Source organism: Lottia gigantea (genome assembly GCF_000327385.1).
Source record: "Lottia gigantea unplaced genomic scaffold LOTGIsca_15, whole genome shotgun sequence".
NCBI lineage: Eukaryota > Metazoa > Mollusca > Gastropoda > Lottiidae > Lottia > Lottia gigantea.
This window is the reverse complement of record NW_008707797.1, coordinates 533,959-554,298: the sequence shown is the minus strand read 5'-3', so window position 1 is coordinate 554,298 and position 20,340 is coordinate 533,959. Positions and strand designations below refer to the sequence as shown.

At 32.3% G+C, this 20,340-nt stretch overlaps 3 protein-coding genes across 3 annotated transcripts in view; all 3 read left to right on the top strand.

Annotated features, from left to right (window-relative positions):
• Positions 1-2,149: 2,149 nt before the first annotated feature.
• On the top strand, positions 2,150-5,730 carry LOTGIDRAFT_157707 (hypothetical protein; the record flags this gene model as incomplete). Its single annotated transcript, XM_009050373.1, has 4 exons — positions 2,150-2,375; positions 3,956-4,005; positions 4,880-5,024; positions 5,693-5,730. 4 exons carry the CDS (start codon positions 2,150-2,152, stop codon positions 5,728-5,730), a joined length of 459 nt encoding a protein of 152 aa, XP_009048621.1.
• Positions 5,731-16,430: 10,700 nt separating this feature from the next.
• Positions 16,431-18,323, top strand: LOTGIDRAFT_157706 (hypothetical protein; the record flags this gene model as incomplete). The annotated part of the gene is made up of 5 exons (XM_009050372.1): positions 16,431-16,491; positions 16,581-16,874; positions 17,262-17,451; positions 17,836-17,962; positions 18,282-18,323. The coding sequence occupies 5 exons, from the start codon at positions 16,431-16,433 to the stop codon at positions 18,321-18,323; spliced, it is 714 nt and encodes a 237-aa protein (XP_009048620.1).
• Positions 18,324-20,008: 1,685 nt separating this feature from the next.
• The window catches only part of LOTGIDRAFT_157705 (hypothetical protein), a gene marked incomplete at both ends in the record, with an annotated part of 18,799 nt that continues 18,467 nt past the window's right edge, over positions 20,009-20,340 (top strand). Inside the window, one exon of the mRNA XM_009050371.1 lies at positions 20,009-20,037. Coding sequence (XP_009048619.1) covers positions 20,009-20,037 — 29 coding nt within the window. The remainder of the gene's footprint in view (positions 20,038-20,340) is intronic.

Here is a 20,340-nt window from a genome sequence, read left to right as displayed (position 1 = left end):
CAGTCATTCATTCATTGTGCCATACTGCCGTCTTGTCACTGTCACTATCACTACTCGGTAATGCTGTATATAGCTGAACTATACATGGCTATGACTACAGCTTTGACCAGCATCAAGGTAAGGGTTTGGGATGGTAGTAAGAGTAACTTGAGTAAGTCTCATAGCTCAAGAGTATATAAGCCTGCTGAAAGTAAACATTATAAAGAAGTTCATAATATGAACAATGCTGGCAATAGGTCTAACATTAGATCTAACATCAGTCATTGAGGAGTCCATGAGTTAAATGTTGAAAGAAAATAAGGGTAATCCTAAAGTTCCTACAACAGTGTCAAAATAGTTGTGACTGGAACTGGAAGAACCCTGTGTGAATACTGTAGCTCTGACTCTGGTGAAGATTATGTCAAATGTAATTCCTTACTATTAGTGTTAAGCTATTGATAAATATCTTGTTATTGACATTAAACTATGATTAATCTTCTTACAAATATTCCTGATAGTCAGGCACAAGTTTACTACCGTCAGGTGGCTTATTTCAAATTTTCCTTTGAAAAATCGGCGCTCAGTTTATACCCCCACTTCATTTCTAACATGTTTTTGAAATAAGATTTTTATATTTTTTTACCCAAAAATATGTGTCCGAATGAACCAAATCAATTTTGCGATCTGTCTCAGACTTTTCATGGGAGGCATGTGGCTATGTGCTCTACAGATCTGTCACATTTCGAACCTTAAAAGTAGGATGTAAAACTCCATTTATTTCATTTGGAATCTCAGTCTTGACAGTTGTCCTGTTATTAAGTCAGTCTGCCCCCTGTTTGTACCCCCTGTTTGTACCCCCTGTTTGTACCCCTCAGTTCGGTGGCTGTTGACACTCAATACTACCACTATAAACTTTCCTCTGTGTTTTCTATCAGACCTCATAATTTTGTACAGGCCTTGAGATGTTATTAATAACATATTTTTCTTTCCTGATTACCTAGCCTGTCAATCTCAGCTAATTATCTTTTCTCTGGATGATGATTGACATTCCTTGTGGTTGTTCAACTAAACTGATTGACACCACAATCTCACTGGACTTGTTATACTATATAGTAGGCTAGAGGTTGGTTTGATTGTCCTTCTTGGCTTTTGCCTCAACCAGTTCCTCCCAGAATTGGACAACATCTGCATTCACCTATCTTTGCCCTTAGAAACAAACAGGTGTGATCAAGTTTATTGATTGTAAAATTCACCACAAAACATCAGGTTGTCTTTTTATTGTGAGGTTACAAAGTTACAAAAATGTCAAATTTTCTTAAGTTTGTGTAAATATTTAAAAATATCTCAAATTCTTCAGCTTTTGTTTGCCTTAAAACATACAGTTGAATTTAAAATGGTTGAATTGTACAATGGCTATTATATAACTAGGATCTATATTATATTATACAGTGTAATAGTGAGTTTAATACTCTAAACATGGTATTATATATGAAAGCTATTGTAATGAAATGAAATTTGGAGGTTAACCATTAAAATACCTGTCACTCAAAGATGATGTTTACTACTGAATGTTATTGTAATTTTAAACTACAGGTGTCCATTAAAAATGTCTTCACAGATAGTAATCTGAAGACTAGTACCACTGTCTTCGTTTTGACAAAATTTCCCTCATTGCACACTGCATGTCATCACTAGCCTAATCTCCATATTTTTTATGATATTTAGAATTAGTCAGTAACTCTCAAGTTGGTGTGATGGTGATGAGAACACAGACTCATGAAAGCACTGGCCTAGGTCACAAAGTAAAGATTTATGATAAAACAAGGTTAAAGTTTAAGGTTAAGATAATTAGATATGTTAACTAAATCTCTGAATTACAATTTGTAATACTATTCTCAAAAAAGCACTGGCCTAGGTCATGAAGTTAGAAACAGAAACAAGGGATTTGAGAAGATTAGTGTAAATATGGTTAGAAATAGTAAAAAAATAAAAAGTTATTATAAAGAAATGGATGTCATTCAAGGAGATGTTTTGAAGCCTCTAACTGTGAATATAATAATAATTGATCTATTAAGAGTCTATTACAAACTGAATATAAAAAGAGAGTAATGTTACATGCTTGACTGAAACAAGTTTATTTTTTTATCCTCTTTCATTTATCTTACAAAGTATGTTACAAAGTATGTTACAAAGTATGTTACAAAGTATGTTACAAAGTATGTTACAGAGTATCTTACAAAGTATGTTACAAAGTATGTTACAAAGTATGTTACAAAGTATGTTACAGAGTATCTTACAAAGTATGTTACAAAGTATGTTACAAAGTATGTTACAAAGTATGTTACAGAGTATCTTACAAAGTATGTTACAAAGTATGTTACAAAGTATGTTACAAAGTATGTTACAAAGTATGACAAAAGTGTAAAATTGGTGCTTAATTGAGTGAGTTTTAGTTTTTATTTTTTATTTAAATTTTTATTTATATGTATTATTTTAAAACTGAGGTTAACTAAATCTGAGATTGCAGTGAAGATATTATATAGGTATGGGATACTGGAATTTAACCTTGAGAAATACAATATTTACTTTCTTTTCATGTGAGGCTCTCGGTGGTTTAGATAGTTATTCACTAACCTGAAGGTTCAGGGTTCAAATGAAAAGAAGGAGAAGTATATATTTGTATATTTTTGAAGTGTTACTAGGAGAGGTAAGATATGCTCACCCTTCTGTAACACATGAAGCAAATTTGCAGCTGGACAACTCAACATATCTTTCAAAGAATGAACATATCTTACATTGTTTTATTGTTTAAAGCAGGATTGTCTCCCTTCTATAGTAAGGGTTTATTGAAATGGAATGAATGGAGTTTTACGGCCTGATTTGTTGCGTCTAATTGGGCTAATAAAGACAGTCAATTCAATTATCAGTAGTCTTTAACATGCGCAGTCTGTAGCAAACAGTCACTGCGGCTCCCCCCCTATCAGAGACTAGGTAGTTGTCCTGTCTAGCTAGATACTAGTTGTAATATCCTATCTATTGAACTATATCTAGTATAATGATAGCCTGAAGGGGATACAGGTAATATCTATATAGTATAATAACTAACTATATAATAATATATATAAATAGCTTGTTACAGGAAATGTTATACATTGTAATAACTTGTTGTCTATATTTCTACAAGGTCAGTTGTTTCTTATCCTAAACTTTCAAATTAGTTGGGGGGGGGGGGGTGGGGGGGGGGTTAAATATCTCCTGCCCTAACTTGTTCTGTCTGGGGTAGGGTGAGGGGGGAATAGTAGGTTACTAGCATTGAGTTTATACCTTTTTTGGGATAATATTTCTGTAATTTGTGAAACACCTTTGACCACAATAATCAGAAGTTATGTCATACCGTATTTAAGTTAATAATGTGTAGAATCTTTTGTTTGTAATAATTTATAATGTGTTTTATAAGTTGGATTGTTTAGTATAAATTTTTAATCTTTGACAATGATTAAAGATATGATTACATTTTTTTTCTTTCTGAATTATTCGTTTGATAATTTATCAATTAAATTTTTGTTTTGTGAATTAAGGTTGTTTTTTTCTATTTTTCATTAAAATTTTGATGGAGTTGTACTATTAAAGTGACAGTGGTGCTATTTTTTTCATCAATAATACCTTAGTCTCAGAAACTGGAATTTTTTAGCTAAGCCAATCAGTAATAGTGTTCACAGGTCACTGTCGAAATTTGAGCGTTCAAATCTACGTGTGTCCAGAATTATTTCCAGAGAGCAGTCTTTTTTTACGGACATATATAGAAAATAAACCTATAGAAATAGTTTGAGATGATTTTAAAGGTATTATGCAAATTTCATACATTTCTAGTTTCTGAAGATTATTTACATATATTCAAGACTCAAATCAACCCCCACACATCTGTACCTTTAACATAGACTGTTGTATCTAAATTCTGTTTTTCTATGTTTTTCAGATGAGATATTAATGGATGTTAAACTGTCAACCAATGTAGCACCTGTCTATGTAAGATTTTTTTTTTACTTCTGATTGACAAAATATCCTGTGACCACATTTTATCATAAAAATAAATTTGAAACGTTGAGTTAATAAATACAGAAATAGTATATCTATATATCTAGTGCTTCTTAAAATTTTAAACTGGCACCTCAGATCTTTAACAGAGATGTAAGAACTCGGGGAAAAAGATTCATTTCTTTTCTGGATAGGAAGCTCGAAACGATTCGCCGCCAACACTTCTCAATACTTCTGGGAATGAATTCACTGGTCACTGACTTACATATCTGTTTTAATTTTTAATTCTGATTAGAAAAATTCAGAAAAAATCATTATGGATTGACTTAAAACTATCTACAATTAGCCACTTTCGACATTTTGAAATTGTTTTTGGTGACCTCCTGTGATATTTTGGTAGATCTATCTATTAATCTATGATATATATCATGAGAATTATTTTGATCAAAGTTCCAGGTTAATGTGTTTAATGCCATGTTTTTCTGACAATCTATTTTGTTATTTGAAACAGAGAAGTTTATTATTTTTTTTCTATGAGAGATTCTATTTCTCTCCAATTTCTTCAAAATAAACTTTGATAAATATTTAGCTATTTGAACTTTTTAATAGTGATGGTTAACATATCTCGTGTTATTTGAAACGCTTTCCTTTTTTCGTTACAAATCTCACTTGACAGCACAATTCTTTGTTGAATATTGATGAAACTTGGTAAAATTGTTTATAATCACCTACAGATGAATTATTATTTACCATTAAATATTGCAAATCGATGCTGTCAGTGTTCCCAATACGCAAACAAAAACTAGAAAACCTCTTTACAATCTCTGTTTAGTTCTTAAGACTCTTGAGTTTGTTTCTATTCCAGGGAGGTAACTTGTGTGTGAATTTTGACGATCAAACCAAGTTTCCACTAGACGCTGAGATATATTTAGTTTTTCAAGGTTCTCGACAGCGTCATGTGACCTCCGCAACCCTGCTTAACGAGACAACGCTACAGTGTCAAGCACCAGGTAGGCACTAATTAGGTTATTTTAACACGTCACTTGATAAAGTAACAGACTGAAGACAGCACGGGAGGTAAACTTAAAATTAACCCTTTATAAACCAGAGTTAAATTGTGTTCTTTACTACTTATCTTTCCTTCCTTAAAATACAATGAACTGAACTGTTCGTATTAATGTTTTAAATCCTACAAGGTCATGTGACCTCCGCCAACCTGTTTAACGAGACATTGTTAAGTACCAGGTAGGCACGGCACTAATTAGGATATTTTAACACACGTCATATTAATATTTGATATTTGTACTGATCTAGATATCATTTCACTAAGAATGTTATTTATTTTGTTGAATTTTTCGCAATTTCAAATTAATACTTACATCGAATTCTGATCGTAAATTGTTTTGTGGTGAGAACGTGTTTAAAAGTTTTTCTCTCACCTTCCTTCGACAAGTCTTAAGTTTCTTCAAGAGGCAGCCCGAATAAAAACAATTCATCTGAATGTTTTATATCGGATTAAATAATGATAATTATTAGTCATATTTTCATACTACTGTTTCTGGATCTTTAAATTGTCGTCTGTCATTTTTGATCCTCTTCTGTCTCATTATCTCCTAATATGGTCATCATTCTGTCATCATATTGATATTACTAGTATCATTGGGTTTATTTTTATCAGTCGGCGGTATTAAGACATTCCTGGTCAGATCTAAGTAGGAGGTGATTGGAAATATAAAAGTGCCGAGTCAACAACTTCTTAAGTACAGAATTTTTTTTTGATTACGATATCAGACTCAAATTTTGAGGACTCAGGGTGCCCCATCTCTTATAGACATTATGAAATATTTATAATTGATATACTTCCTCATGTGAAAAGTTCATTAGCTGCTACTAATGTTTTACTAAACTGATATTGTGTTTCTTTTGGGATTTATTTTGCGAAGTACTAGGTGTTTTGAAAGGGATATTAAGAATTTCAATCTTTATTTCAAGTCTCGAGATAGTTACGAGGCTTACTGTTAAAGTTGATTGATGATCTAACAGCTTTAATCGTTAATACTTTTACTTATTGGTCACCTAATTACCGTCACTCTTCCAATACCCTGGATAACAGGGACTAATTATCAGAGTTTAGAGCAGAAAATGAATGAGACTGCAAGTCTTATTGATTGAGGCTACGAAGTATATCAATCATGTATTCAAGCCCGAGACAAACTGACGATTGAAATATTTTTGTTTTAAATACGTTTGTTTATTTTGGTATTAATTCTGTTTTCAATGCACCTACAGTTTCTTATGAAATATTGTGTGACCGGGTTTCCAGTATCTATAATGTAAGGCATTAGAACGATACATTGTTTCGTACAGTTATAGATATCATAGATAAACATGAGATAAATACAAGTGTTAAATACAAATAATGGAAGGATTGGACACTGTCATGTTATTGAGGGTATTGATGGTAATTTTGTGCAGACTGTAATATAAGGTTTTGATAATTAACATGAGAATAAAGGAATTGGCCCAAATAATATCAAGAAGGGTTATAATGGATACTGGTATTTGCAAGGACAACAGCAGAAGTTGTTATATATCATGTCTTGGTCTATATATAAATACCAATCAAACTCCTGTAATGATGACTGACAATTTTACAAAAACAGATACTCAGATTTTTAGCCTAAGTCTAAGCTTTGGAAACCATAATAGAGAATGACAGCGCTAGGCATTATCTTGGCACCAAAAGGCCAATCTGCTAGCATGGTTTTTGATGATTTTGGTCATTTGACCTCCAGATTGACCTTGCTATGTCCCTTGATATAATTCTGTATATTTTGAAACCTGGTGTAAATTAGAACCAGTATCTGAAGGAATTCGCGATGGAAATGTTAAATATGTTTTGGCGATATTTAAGAGTATTTGTACAAACTGGTATTTATTACTGATATATATTTTTGTATAAAAACATATCAGGTAATTCTCCCAGAGAGATTCGTTCACGTTGAAAATATATCAGATGAATTTATAAAACTGTGGATTGCCTGAAAAACAAAGAAGTTGGTATAGACATTCATAGATGTTGATGGTTCACTGTATCTTTGGTCATCTTGGTCAGTTTTATGATTTCTGCTGTCCTGACAAACTTTCCCTTAATGCAATTGAGCATCTTCATTAGCTTGATTAGGTGCAGAAGAAAAGGCTGTAACATTGGAATAAATTTATTGTTTGTTGCAAGCAGATGCCATACAGTGTGAACACTACTTTAGTTAACCCTTTCACACCTAGCGGGCAGTTAACCGGCCAAAGACTTACGAAATATATACCCGAGAAGCCAGTATACCAGCCGTTACTAAGTGACGTCATACAACGTTAACGTCATACGCTTTCATTTACACTCAGGGTTCAAAGGGCTAATCACATACAAAATGTAAATCAAACCATTGATATCTTGAAACTTTACAAGGCCAATAATTCTAGAAAGTTTTATTATATTAACGTTTGGTGCCAGTCATTTTCTTACAAGAGATTGAAATCTAAAGTTATCAATAAAGCTTTATATAAAACAGGTGGTTACAGATCAACACATCAAACATAATAAAACATTTGACACAATTTACATAATTTTATCTCTGAATCTTCTGAGGTTCATATTTCTTTTTGTGATTTACACAGTAACTTGTATTACGGTAGTTACAGTAGTATATACAATATAAACAGTTATACATTGTAACACTGCATTATTAACATTAAGGTCAATTTTTATAACCTGAGAGTCAATATTTACCTGTGGGTCAGTCTGTTTTGAGTCGAGAGTTCTTTCACCATATTTTAAACTCTCAGTGAATGAGAGAACACACGTTTATCAAGTATATAGTTTGTTAACCTATTGTCAAGTTTCGAGTGTTTCTATTGTGATGACGAACGCTAACCAAGCTATTCACGAACAATTAAAACTATTCAAGTGTTAGAATTTACGATTTTTTGAATAACCAGTGACAAAAGCTATTAAGTGAAATATTAACTTCATTATTTATATTTTTTATTTCCGTGAAATTTCTATTGTGAGGTAGGTAGGCTGTTTTATTTTGATGTTAAAAAGTATTTCAATTTAAACGGCTGAACTTTTTAGATTCCAGGCAGATTTTTTTTGCAAAAATTTAGATGTGTGTGTGTAGATTTTGATTGAGAATTTCCTTTGCCAGACATTTAGTGGTTTCAGTCAGACATGACTGGCAGAAAACTATGACATTATATGGGTTCAGTAGGCTAATAATTCAGTGTAAAAAGGTAAATTAGTTTATGAAGTAATGTTTTATGATTAGACTAGTAATTTACTTTATTAAGTAATGTTTTATGTTTAGGCTAGTAATTTAGTGTATTAAGTAATGTTTTATGTTTAGAGTTAGCTGTAGAGGATATTGATCTAAATTGATTTAAATATTAAACTAGTTAAACATAATGACCAGTAATTCAGTATATTAATTAATGGTTTGAGATTTGGAACTAAGTTTTGGAGTTGACTGTAGGATATTGATCTGGTATCCTGTATGCTTGTTTTTTATGTAAGACACTGTGTTAGTCCAATAGGCTAGTAATACAAGTTTGATATTTGGAACTAAGTTTGGTGTCAGCTATAGACCAGTAGATTTGTGTATTGAATAAGTTTGATATTTGGAACTAAGTTTGGTGTCAGCTATAGGCCAGTAGATTTGTGTATTGAATAAGTTTGATATTTGTGGAGGTTATTGATCTAAATTGATTAAAACAGTAAACTAATGTTAATAATATTGATTGAAAGATAACTGATTGAGGGGAAGTTTTTACCTGTATACCAACAGTTAGTTTGCTAAATTCTTTGTCGTTGGGATTAATCATTGCAACTTATAGTAAGTATATTTTATGATTATTCTAATCGTATGTAATCGTTCAATGACATTTAGGGATGGAGATAATGTGAAATTATAGACACAATGTTTCAACAATTTACATTGTCATCATGTACAGTTGACTGTTTAATTAAAATTAGATCAAACTTTTGTTCAATTTGATGACACTGTTAGCCAATCAAATTTCTGCCCTGTCAAGCGCTGGGATTTTATGATGCGGACAAAAGGTGTATTTTGAGAAGCATTGGACACTGAATGCTCCTTTTGTTCAAGAAAATATCCAAGCATTGGAGAGGGTCGAAATTTGATTTGCTAACGGTGTTATCAAACAGACAAATGTTTAAGAGGGCCGTCTTTAGACCCAAAATGAAGTGTCTATATTAAATATAAAAAGCTATTAAAAATGAAACGAAGGTTTGGTCTAATTTGAATTAAACTGAGATAGTAGAGTGTTTGTGATTTGAATCATACTAGGATAGCTTTCTATCTCTTTCCTCGATTATATGTTATGACGTTTCTGACAATGTAACCCTAGTCAGTCATTACCCAGAAAATCATGTTACAAGCTAAATTAGATTTAATCCTACAAGCTTTATAATGAAGGTGTTTTTACAAGTGTTAACCAGCTCAGGTGTTCATTAATATAGGTAGATCAGCTAGAATAATTACTTACCTAGATATTAATAAAGTAATAAACTCTTTATTTTACATTGGTCAGAATTAGGACATTGTCCTGTCTAACATTCAGCCCATAGGAACAAACATAGACTCTTTTTTTTACATTGGTCAGAATTAGGACATTGTCCTGTCTAACATTCAGCCCATAGGAACAAACATAGACTCTTTATTTTACATTGGTCAGAATTAGGACATTGTCCTGTCTAACATTCAGCCCATAGGAACAAACATAGACTCTTTATTTTACATTGGTCAGAATTAGGACATTGTCCTGTCTAACATTCAGCCCATAGGAACAAACATAGACTCTTTATTTTACATTGGTCAGAATTAGGACATTGTCCTGTCTAACATTCAGCCCATAGGAACAAACATAGACTCTTTATTTTACATTGGTCAGAATTAGGACATTGTCCTGTCTAACATTCAGCCCATAGGAACAAACATAGACTCTTTATTTTACATTGGTCAGAATTAGGACATTGTCCTGTCTAACATTCAGCCCATAGGAACAAACATAGACTCTTTATTTTACATTGGTCAGAATTAGGACATTGTCCTGTCTAACATTCAGCCCATAGGAACAAACATAGACTCTTTATTTTACATTGGTCAGAATTAGGACATTGTCCTGTCTAACATTCAGCCCATAGGAACAAACATAGACTCTTTATTTGACATGGGTCAGAATTAGGTCCAATACACCAAGGTGGCATGGTCCTGTCTAACAGTCAGTCCATGGGGACAAACATAGATACAATGTATAATATGTACCTTAGACCCAACATGGTTGATAGAGGGCGATACCTGAAAGTTTTGTAATATAGTATATACCTTATGTTTGGCTTTTAATTATATTACAGAAGAACAAAATATTAGATTCTTAATTTAGCTGGTAAATTAAACAGATACTGAAAATTTGCTATTACAAACTACATCTTCACAATGTCAAGTTATTACAAACTACATCTTCACAATGTCAAGTTATTACAAACTTCATCTTCACAATGTCAAGTTATTACAAACTTCATCTTCAAAATGTCAAGTTATTACAAACTTCATCTTCAAAATGTCAAGCTATTACAAACTTCATCTTCACAATATCAAGTTATTACAAACTTCATCTTCACAATGTCAAGTTATTACAAACTTCATCTTCAAAATGTCAAGCTATTACAAACTACATCTTCACAATGTCAAGCTATTACAAACTTCATCTTTATAATATCAAGTTATTACAAACTTCATCTTCACAATGTCAAGCTATTACAAACTTCGTCTTCACAATGTCAAGTTATTACAAACTTCATATTCACAATGTCAAGTTATTACAAACTTCGTCTTCACAATGTCAAGCTATTACAAACTTCGTCTTCACAATATCAAGTTATTACAAACTTCATCTTCACAATGTCAAGCTATTACAAACTTCATCTTCACAATGTCAAGCTATTACAAACAATACTTCACAATGTCAAGCTATTACAAACAACATCTTCACAATGACAAGTTATTACAAACTTCATCTTCACAATGTCAAGCTATTACAAACTTCATCTTCACAATGTCAAGCTATTACAAACTTCATCTTCACAATGTCAAGTTATTACAAACTTCGTCTTCACAATGTCAAGCTATTACAAACTTCGTCTTCACAATATCAAGTTATTACAAACTACATCTTTATGATATCAAGTTATTACAAACTTCATCTTCACAATGTCAAGTTATTACAAACTTCATCTTCACAATGTCAAGTTATTACTAACTTAGTACTAAAACATTGACTGCAATAGCAACCTTTCTTGTATCACAGAAGTTTGTAAATGCAGCCTTTCAATTGGATTGTATTCAAAAGAATACAGCCAATCAGAGGCCTCAACAAATGCTTACAGTCCTTTTGAAAAGTGCTCTGATTGGCTGTATACGCTCTTACAATCCAATCAAATCGCTACAAGAAAGCTATTGGAGTCAATAGCTTGACATTGTGAAGATGTGTCAAGGTATAAGATGAAGTTTGTAAAAACTTGACATTGTGAAGATGTTTTTCAGCCTACAAACATTTTATCTCAAGACATCAGAGTCGTAGTTGTGTTGTGTCTCTCGTGGGAAATCATAGCGATAAATTACGTTGTGGGCTGTAAGATTCAATCTTTATGCCTTGATAATCAAGATAAATAAACATGTTATATAAAGTTGATAGATTTCGTCTTTCCAAGGTTGCGGACTTTAGACAAATTGAAATGGAGTTTTACGTCGTATTTTTCTGCACCATGTGGGTTTATAAAGACGTACAAGGCCACATACTGTACAATAAATCAGTTTTTTTCAGGACAGCAGAATTAACGTACTCTATTTCAATTTTCAGCTGTCGAGGGATCTTTAACAAGCACATCCTGTTCTACTCAGAGTCTCAGTTTATTGTCCCATCTGAACGACTTGACACTTTTCCATGTCAGCCACTCCGATTAGGAAAGAGGAAATAGGAATTAGATGTTCAAAAATCCCATTTAGTATATTTCTCATGGTTTCTAGCCACATTTTCCAACAAAAGCCCAAATAAGGAAGAAATGTAAATGAATAGAACAGAGTTCGTCTCATCCATCAGTTCAACACATCTGCCAGTATTTTTATAATTAATATATCCAATGAAATTTGTGTTCTACAAGGATAATACTGGTAACTTAGTTACTCTTGCACTTGACGTAAAATTCTCTTCAAGTTCAGTTCGTATATTTTTGGGTTTTGTTGAAATTCTTGGTAGTATTTTTATTTTTGAAAGGTTTATTTAATTTAGAAAGCAATTGGTTTTTTAATATTTGAATTTCAAGAATTAAATATTTCACAATCAAGTTTTTATAATATTTATTGGCTTAGATTCTAGAATAAATACTAATATTATTCTTTTCCACTTTCTGATTTAAATTTTTAAAATTTGAAACGTGTATTAATTGAATCTGACAGCTGACAGCTGATTTGGTTGTTTCATGTGTCTCTGTTCTGATCTAATAAGTTTGAATTCCGAAAAAATAAATAAACAGTTTTATACATTCTTATTTAAAAAATTTATACAATTAACAAGAATATGTCACACGCTATTCATTCATTCATTCATTCATTCATTCATTCATTCATTCATTCATTCAGTCACTCACTCACTCACTCACTCACTCACTCACTCACTCACTCACTCACTCACTCACTCACTCACTCACTCAAAAAATGCAAACTCAGCTAAAATAATGTTTGAATATGAATAGGTTGTACTGAGAAACAATCATTAATTCATCATATAATCTATAAAAATATTAAAATGAGATATTAAATAGTAATATATCATATTATATTGTAGAACAAAAGTTAATTTAAGATTGAAGTCAATATAATGTTCAACATAGAATCAGAAGATATAAAAACTGTGTATTCACCTTCATTTATTATTGATTTTATCATTTATTATCAACTAATAGCTTATTATCATGTCATCACAATAAACTTAGATTCTAGCTACTAGAGCTCTAAACTGTATATACCAGTCATGTCTGACTAGAGCTCTAGACTGTATTTACCAGTCATGTCTGACTAGAGCTCTAGACTGTATTTACCAGTCATGTCTGACTAGAGCTCTAGACTGTATTTACCAGTCATGTCTGACTAGAGCTCTAGACTGTTGATAAGGCTGTATTTACCAGTCATGTCTGACTAGAGCTCTAGACTGTATTTACCAGTCATGTCTGACTAGAGCTCTAGACTGTATTTACCAGTCATGTCTGACTAGAGCTCTAGACTGTATTTACCAGTCATGTCTGACTAGAGCTCTAGACTGTTGATTTGACTGTATTTACCAGTCATGTCTGACTAGAACTCTAAACTGTTGATTTGACTGTATATACCAGTCATGTCTGACTAGAGCTCTAGACTGTATTTACCAGTCATGTCTGACTAGAGCTCTAGACTGTTGATTTGACTGTATTTACCAGTCATGTCTGACTAGAACTCTAAACTGTTGATTTGACTGTATTTACCAGTCATATCTGACTAGAGCTCTAGACTGTTGATTTGACTGTATTTACCAGTCATGTCTGACAAGAACTCTAAAATGTTATATGCCACTGAGACAAGATGGAGTATTATTATTAACAACATGCCTTGTCTAAGAATATCTAGTTTCTGTTACCTGATTCTCCATATCTATACTGTCTAGTCTATAATCTTACATTGTCAATAATTGTCTAGTCTTTAAAGGGATTGTATGTATATCAGATATACTTATAGTTTCTTTACACCATTCCAATATCTCTCTTACTTCTGTTCTTTCTGTAATTTAAAAATTCATTACTATTTCACTAATGTCATGAGGGCTGGGTATCGATTACAAAATTGAGATTGATTATCGATGGCAGAATTTGATAATTGATAATCAAAAGTAATCATTCATAGCGACGATAATCGATTATTTCAATCATTTTATCCAGTCCTAAATGTCATTTAAGCCAAATTGAGTTTTGTGATAATGGCGTCATATTTAGCTAAGTATTTCTGGAATAACAGGATCTCCAGTCGTCAAACGGAATATCAGAATAGTGCCAATATAACCCCAGTGTACAATACACATACTAGAAAATATCTTTACAATCCCTTTAATTTTGTGTCCCCTATTTTCTTATATCTGTACTGTCTACGTATAATCTTACTATGTCAATAACTGTCTGTAAAACTACCGATCTCTTTAATTGGTCTAATAGAATAATCCTCTGACACCAGACAAAGATAAAAGAAAAAATATCTCTATTACGACATAATTTGACCTAATTTTTCCAGACATCTACAAGCTAGGCTCTTGTCCAACTTGTCATGTAGACAAAATAAACTAAGTCAAGTTATGAAAAATCAGTTATTATTCTTTTGTCTTCCTTCTTTCTTTGTTGTCGTTGAATATCTTCTGAGCCGTGTAAGTTAAAATAGTCAAACGGCTGGTACGTCTTGTCTTCCTTTCGAAGCATGGGCTGGTACGTCTTGTCTTCTTTTCGAAGCATGGGCTGGTACGTCTTGTCTTCTTTTCGAAGCATGGGCTGGTACGTCTTGTCTTCTTTTCGAAGCATGGGCTGGTACGTCTTGTCTTCCTTTCGAAGCATGGGCTGGTACGTCTTGTCTTCTTTTCGAAGCATGGGCTGGTACGTCTTGTCTTCTTTTCGAAGCATGGGCTGGTACGCCTTGTCTTCCTTTCGAAGCATGGGCTGGTACGTCTTGTCTTCTTTTCGAAGCATGGGCTGGTACGCCTTGTCTTCTTTTCGAAGCATGGGCTGGTACGTCTCGTCTTCTTTTCGAAGCATGGGCTGGTACGCCTTGTCTTCTTTTCGAAGCATGGGCTGGTACGCCTTGTCTTCTTTTCGAAGCATGGGCTGGTACGTCTTGTCTTCTTTTCGAAGCATGGGCTGGTACGCCTTGTCTTCCTTTCGAAGCATGGGCTGGTACGTCTTGTCTTCTTTTCGAAGCATGGGCTGGTACGCCTTGTCTTCTTTTCGAAGCATGGGCTGGTACGTCTTGTCTTCTTTTCGAAGCATGGGCTGGTACGCCTTGTCTTCTTTTCAAAGCATGGGCTGGTACGTCTTGTCTTCTTTTCGAAGCATGGGCTGGTACGTCTTGTCTTCTTTTCGAAGCATGGGCTGGTACGTCTTGTCTTCTTTTCGAAGCATGGGCTGGTACATCTGTTCTGCCGACGATTGCTGTTTTTTATTCGAATTGTGGCGAAGTACTGACTAATTTTACGTCACATGAATTTTTATTTCCTGAACCTTAAACATGTTTTTGAAAACTTATTTAAACATTTAGAAAAAGAAATTGTTGAGCAACTAGATTAAACCTAATTAACATTGCTTTAAAAAGACAACAAATCTTCAGGGTGTAAAATACACAATCTTTACTTCACCAAAATATTGAAAAAAATAAACTAACGCGTTCTAAAATAAAGCAAATTTTGAAAAAAAGAAATTGGTCAAGGTACTTTAAGAGTTTTTGAAACACTCGTTCTTATGTATTTTTATCTCAAGATATCTCAGTTTATAATTACTATGGTTATTATGTTCTTTCCGTAGTGTTTTCTCAAGATATCTCAGTTTATAATTACTATGGTTATTATGTTCTTTCCGTAGTGTTTTCTCAAGATATCTCAGTTTATAATTACTATGGTTATTATGTTCTTTCCGTAGTGTTTTCTCAAGATATCTCAGTTTATAATTACTATGGTTATTATGTTCTTTCCGTAGTGTTTTCTCAAGATATCTCAGTTTATAATTACTATGGTTATTAATAATCGGCTGTAGAAACTGATATTATATAAAAGTCAAGGTATAATTTTTTTTCTCAAGATATCTCAGTTTATAATTACTATGGTTATTAATAATCGGCTGTAGAAACTGATATTATATAAAAGTCAAGGTATGAGTTTTTATCTCAAGATATCTCAGTTTATAATTACTATGGTTATTAATAATCGGCTGTAGAAACTGATATTATATAAAAGTCAAGGTATAATTTTTTTTCTCAAGATATCTCAGTTTATAATTACTATGGTTATTAATAATCGGCTGTAGAAACTGATATTATATAAAAGTCAAGGTATGAGTTTTTTTCTCAAGATATCTCAGTTTATAATTACTATGGTTATTAATAATCGGCTGTAGAAACTGATATTATATAAAAGTCAAGGTATAATTTTTTTTCTCAAGATATGTCTATTACTATGGTTATTATGTTCTTTCCGTAGTGTTTTCTCAAGATAAGTTAGTCAAGGTATTGTAAGAGGTTTTGAGAGGCACATATAGGCTTATAAAGTAAGAATTCTACGTACAAATGTATTTTACGAAGTTGTACTGTTCTCTCAAGATAACTAGTTCTATAAAAGTCGGTCAAGGTACTATAATAGTTGATAGTAAATATCCCATGATCTGAAATCAATAGTTCACTTTATCAGTAATTATTCTCCGTTATTTTATATTTCAGCTCATATTCCAGCCGAGAGTGTAGAACTGACAGTTTATCATATTACAGAGAGAACCTGTTGGTATCTAACAACCTCTACGTTTATTTACCAATATGATGCTGTGTACTTTATCGCACAGTTCCTAGTGGACAGTATTTACTCTCCGTGTTCTCTACTCGATCTCCATCAAATCTGGGATATTAATCAATCTGTTATCAGTCTACAGGATTTAATAAATTCAGATAAAAAACTTACGACAGCTTTCCGTTCTATTCCTGTAACTTCTGATTGGAATTTATTAGGTCCAATTAAAGGTGAGTTGTTATTACATTTAAATCACATTTTAAAATATCAATATACTCCTGTGTTTATTATACACAAGGTTTTAAAAATTTTGGGATTTGTGTGCCATGATATTACATCATTTGGCTTGTTATTGGTTTGATATTGGCTTAACATTGGTTTGTTATTGGCTTGTTGATAAGTTGATATTGGCTCCATATTTGGCTTGTTATTGGCTTGTTATTGGCTTGTTATTGCCATGTATAAGTTCCAAATAGAATATATGGCACTTAATTTTAACTTGTTGAATTATTGTGACTTGTTATAAGTAGGCTAAGACATAAAATATGGGGACTCAGGATGAGCCAGCCAAAACCTCCCATCATTAAATTTGCTAATGATTATTTTTTATCTTCTAGAAGCAACCAATCAAGAGAGAGAAACTTTGCTTCATTTTTGTGGGCGATTTGGACTTTATTGTTTAGCGGATTACCTGTTAAATAAGCCAGGTGCGGAGGCTTGTGTTCGATTACAAAATAAAGACGGATTTTCTCCAGTTGACGTAGCTGTTAATTGTGGATATCAAAACATTGCTCAACTTTTTACACAGTAAGTTTTTTTTTATTTCTCTGGTGGAACTCGAGGCCACTGTGCACGTTCTCTTTGACACAACAGCTGAAACATATTACAACAAATACGTACATATATCTACCCTGTTTAGGTGAAGTACGTTAGTTAATATTCACATTATATTCAATCTGACCAATCAACATACGTGTTAACATTGATATTATTACGGTTTGTTTTGTATAGATGAATACATGTTACCTCAATCGTTTGAAGAAGGTAATTTTGATTGGATAAAATTCACCACCCGATAACAAGCTATTTGGATAAAGTTACTAATACCTCTGAATTTTCGAGTACCGGTACTAGTGTTAAGGCTAATGAAATGATTTAATTTGTAAGAATCTCTGTTATATTATTTTGGAGGTCAGAGGTTTGTAAGAATCTCTGTTATATTATTTTGGAGGTCAGAGGTTTGTTAGAATCTTTGTTATATTATTTTGGAGGTCAGAGGTTTGTAAGAATCTTTGTTATATTATTTTGGAGGTCAGAGGTTTGTTAGAATCTCTGTTATATTATTTTGGAGGTCAGAGGTTTGTAAGAATCTTTGTTATATTATTTTGGAGGTCAGAGGTTTTTAAGGTGAAGGTTTGTTTGATATGAGTTGAAATCTGATGAAGGTGAAATTGTTTACTTTCTATTGTTTGTTGATTTGTTGTTGTTTATTTATTAGAGATTGGATGTGATATGATTACTTTGGACAACTGTATCATTTGGTTAATAAAATGAATCATAGGTCAAGTGAAATATTTCTTATATCTAGCCTTGATAGATTAATATTACTGAACCCAATAGAACTTTCACTCTTTCAGGTTTATAATTATCTTGTGTTGGCCTTGTGGCATTCCGAATGATTCTAGATTATTTTACTGGCCAAACAATTAAAGAACATTTTATTTGGCTGTATTTGCCACATTATTCTTTAGTCAGTTGGACTATCCATCCTTTACATGTAAATGCTCCAGAATCTCGAGCATTCAACCAATTTTAATAAAACTCGGCACAAGTGTAAGAGTACTCATCTGGATTAGATCTAGCTCTATTTTCCTTGACCTTCCTTATTGGTCATCTTATAAGTTTTTATACTCTATAACATGTCCAAGTTATATTGTTACAATGTTTGATCTTTCTGTTTATAACCAGAAAAGCCAATATTTGATAAGTGACCAGTGGTCAGAAGGATATTGTCGCGTTTGGTCTCAATCATGTGAAATTTACTCTCATGCATTCTGTGAATTATGACATCTTTGATGAACGTACCAAACCTTGACCGGTTTATTTTGACAACATTCTTGTGTGAGTGGACACACATTATAGAGATTTTTACACCACATTGTTTACATTCTCATTCTCATGATAAATGCAGGATTAAGAAAATAGATGTAGGTCTATTGAAGTGAAAACGTATTGAGAAATTGAAGCATTGATTGATTTCGATCTAAATCAATACATAGGTCCATCAAACTAAAATAGTAGTAATATAATGTGTAAGCTTACACCTGTATTATATATTGTAGAGATTTTTAATATACATGACTTTGATTTCTAATAAGATCTCTGTTAGAAGATTCTGGAGATTTTATCATTAACAATATTTTATTCACATATTATGAAAAGTATTGGAGAGAGATTTGGGTTTATTTAACTCCTTTCCTGATACAAAGTGATACAGGTATATTTATATATATTCATTATACAGGCAATTAATTTAATTATAAACATTAATTATTTAATTTTAATCAATTTCAATGTTAATCTAGATTGATACAGGTCTTTCAGGGTAAAAAATAATACAATATCATTATGAGCAAACTGAAATAAATGGATGTCATTTTCAAATCTAATTAATCTAAATAAATATAATACATGAATATGTCTGTCAAGATGTTGCAAAAATAACACAATATCATAATGAGCAATATGGATACTGGTATCAGGTGTTCTATAAAGATGAGGATGTCCTGCCCTGCTTCTAATACTCTCCTAATACTAAAATGTTGTAAAATTTTTAATTCTGACTTTGAAAACATCAGAAAAATCTTGCATCAAGGAAGGAAAGCTTATGATATTTTATACGAATGTTATTAAAAGGTTATAAAAAGGATGGTATTTCTGCGTAAAATATAATGTTATGTTATGTTATGTTATATATTTGGAAACACAATATTTTTTTTTAGCGTAGCATAACTCAAGCAATAAACACCAGTTTTACGTTTACTTTTCTTGTTGTTTAAATCTTTTCAACCAATCAGAATTTGTTGACTCTTTCGCTGCAGTTGTTGACAAACTTTTTCGAAACAATGACGGAAAATCGTTTGAAGAGTTTAAAGAGAGGTATTGTGGGATTGCTACTTTGTGTCAACACAACAACATTCAATGACCCTTGGTCAGAATTTTAAATTTTCTTTTGAGTGAACTCAATGTTCGAAGGATAAATATTCAGAGATTTGTGTTTTTGGAATAATGCAGCCAATTTGTTTCTGCGAAGCTGTTTTCTGAAAGTTGCGTCTGCTTTGAGAATAATTTGTCTGCTGCCAAAATGCGAGTGTTTTGTGTAGTTTTATCAAGGTAAGACATAGTCCGTTTAAGATTGATTTTGGACGAAGTTGGTTCTAGACCACTACTGATCGACCCAAGGAAGGCAAATACACAACTAAGCAAACCAAGTTAGGAATTTTTTAGTTCAGAAAGTATCGAGAATGGCTGTTAAATATTTGAGTTTATTTGAATCAATACGGTATAGTTGTTTATTACCATGGACATTTATACCCATTGTTTAGTGCAGGTTTACTGAGTTCTAAAATTTTCTATGTTCTATGATTAGTTGACTTACTTTAATCATATACTTTAATAAAGAGGGGGGGGGGGGGG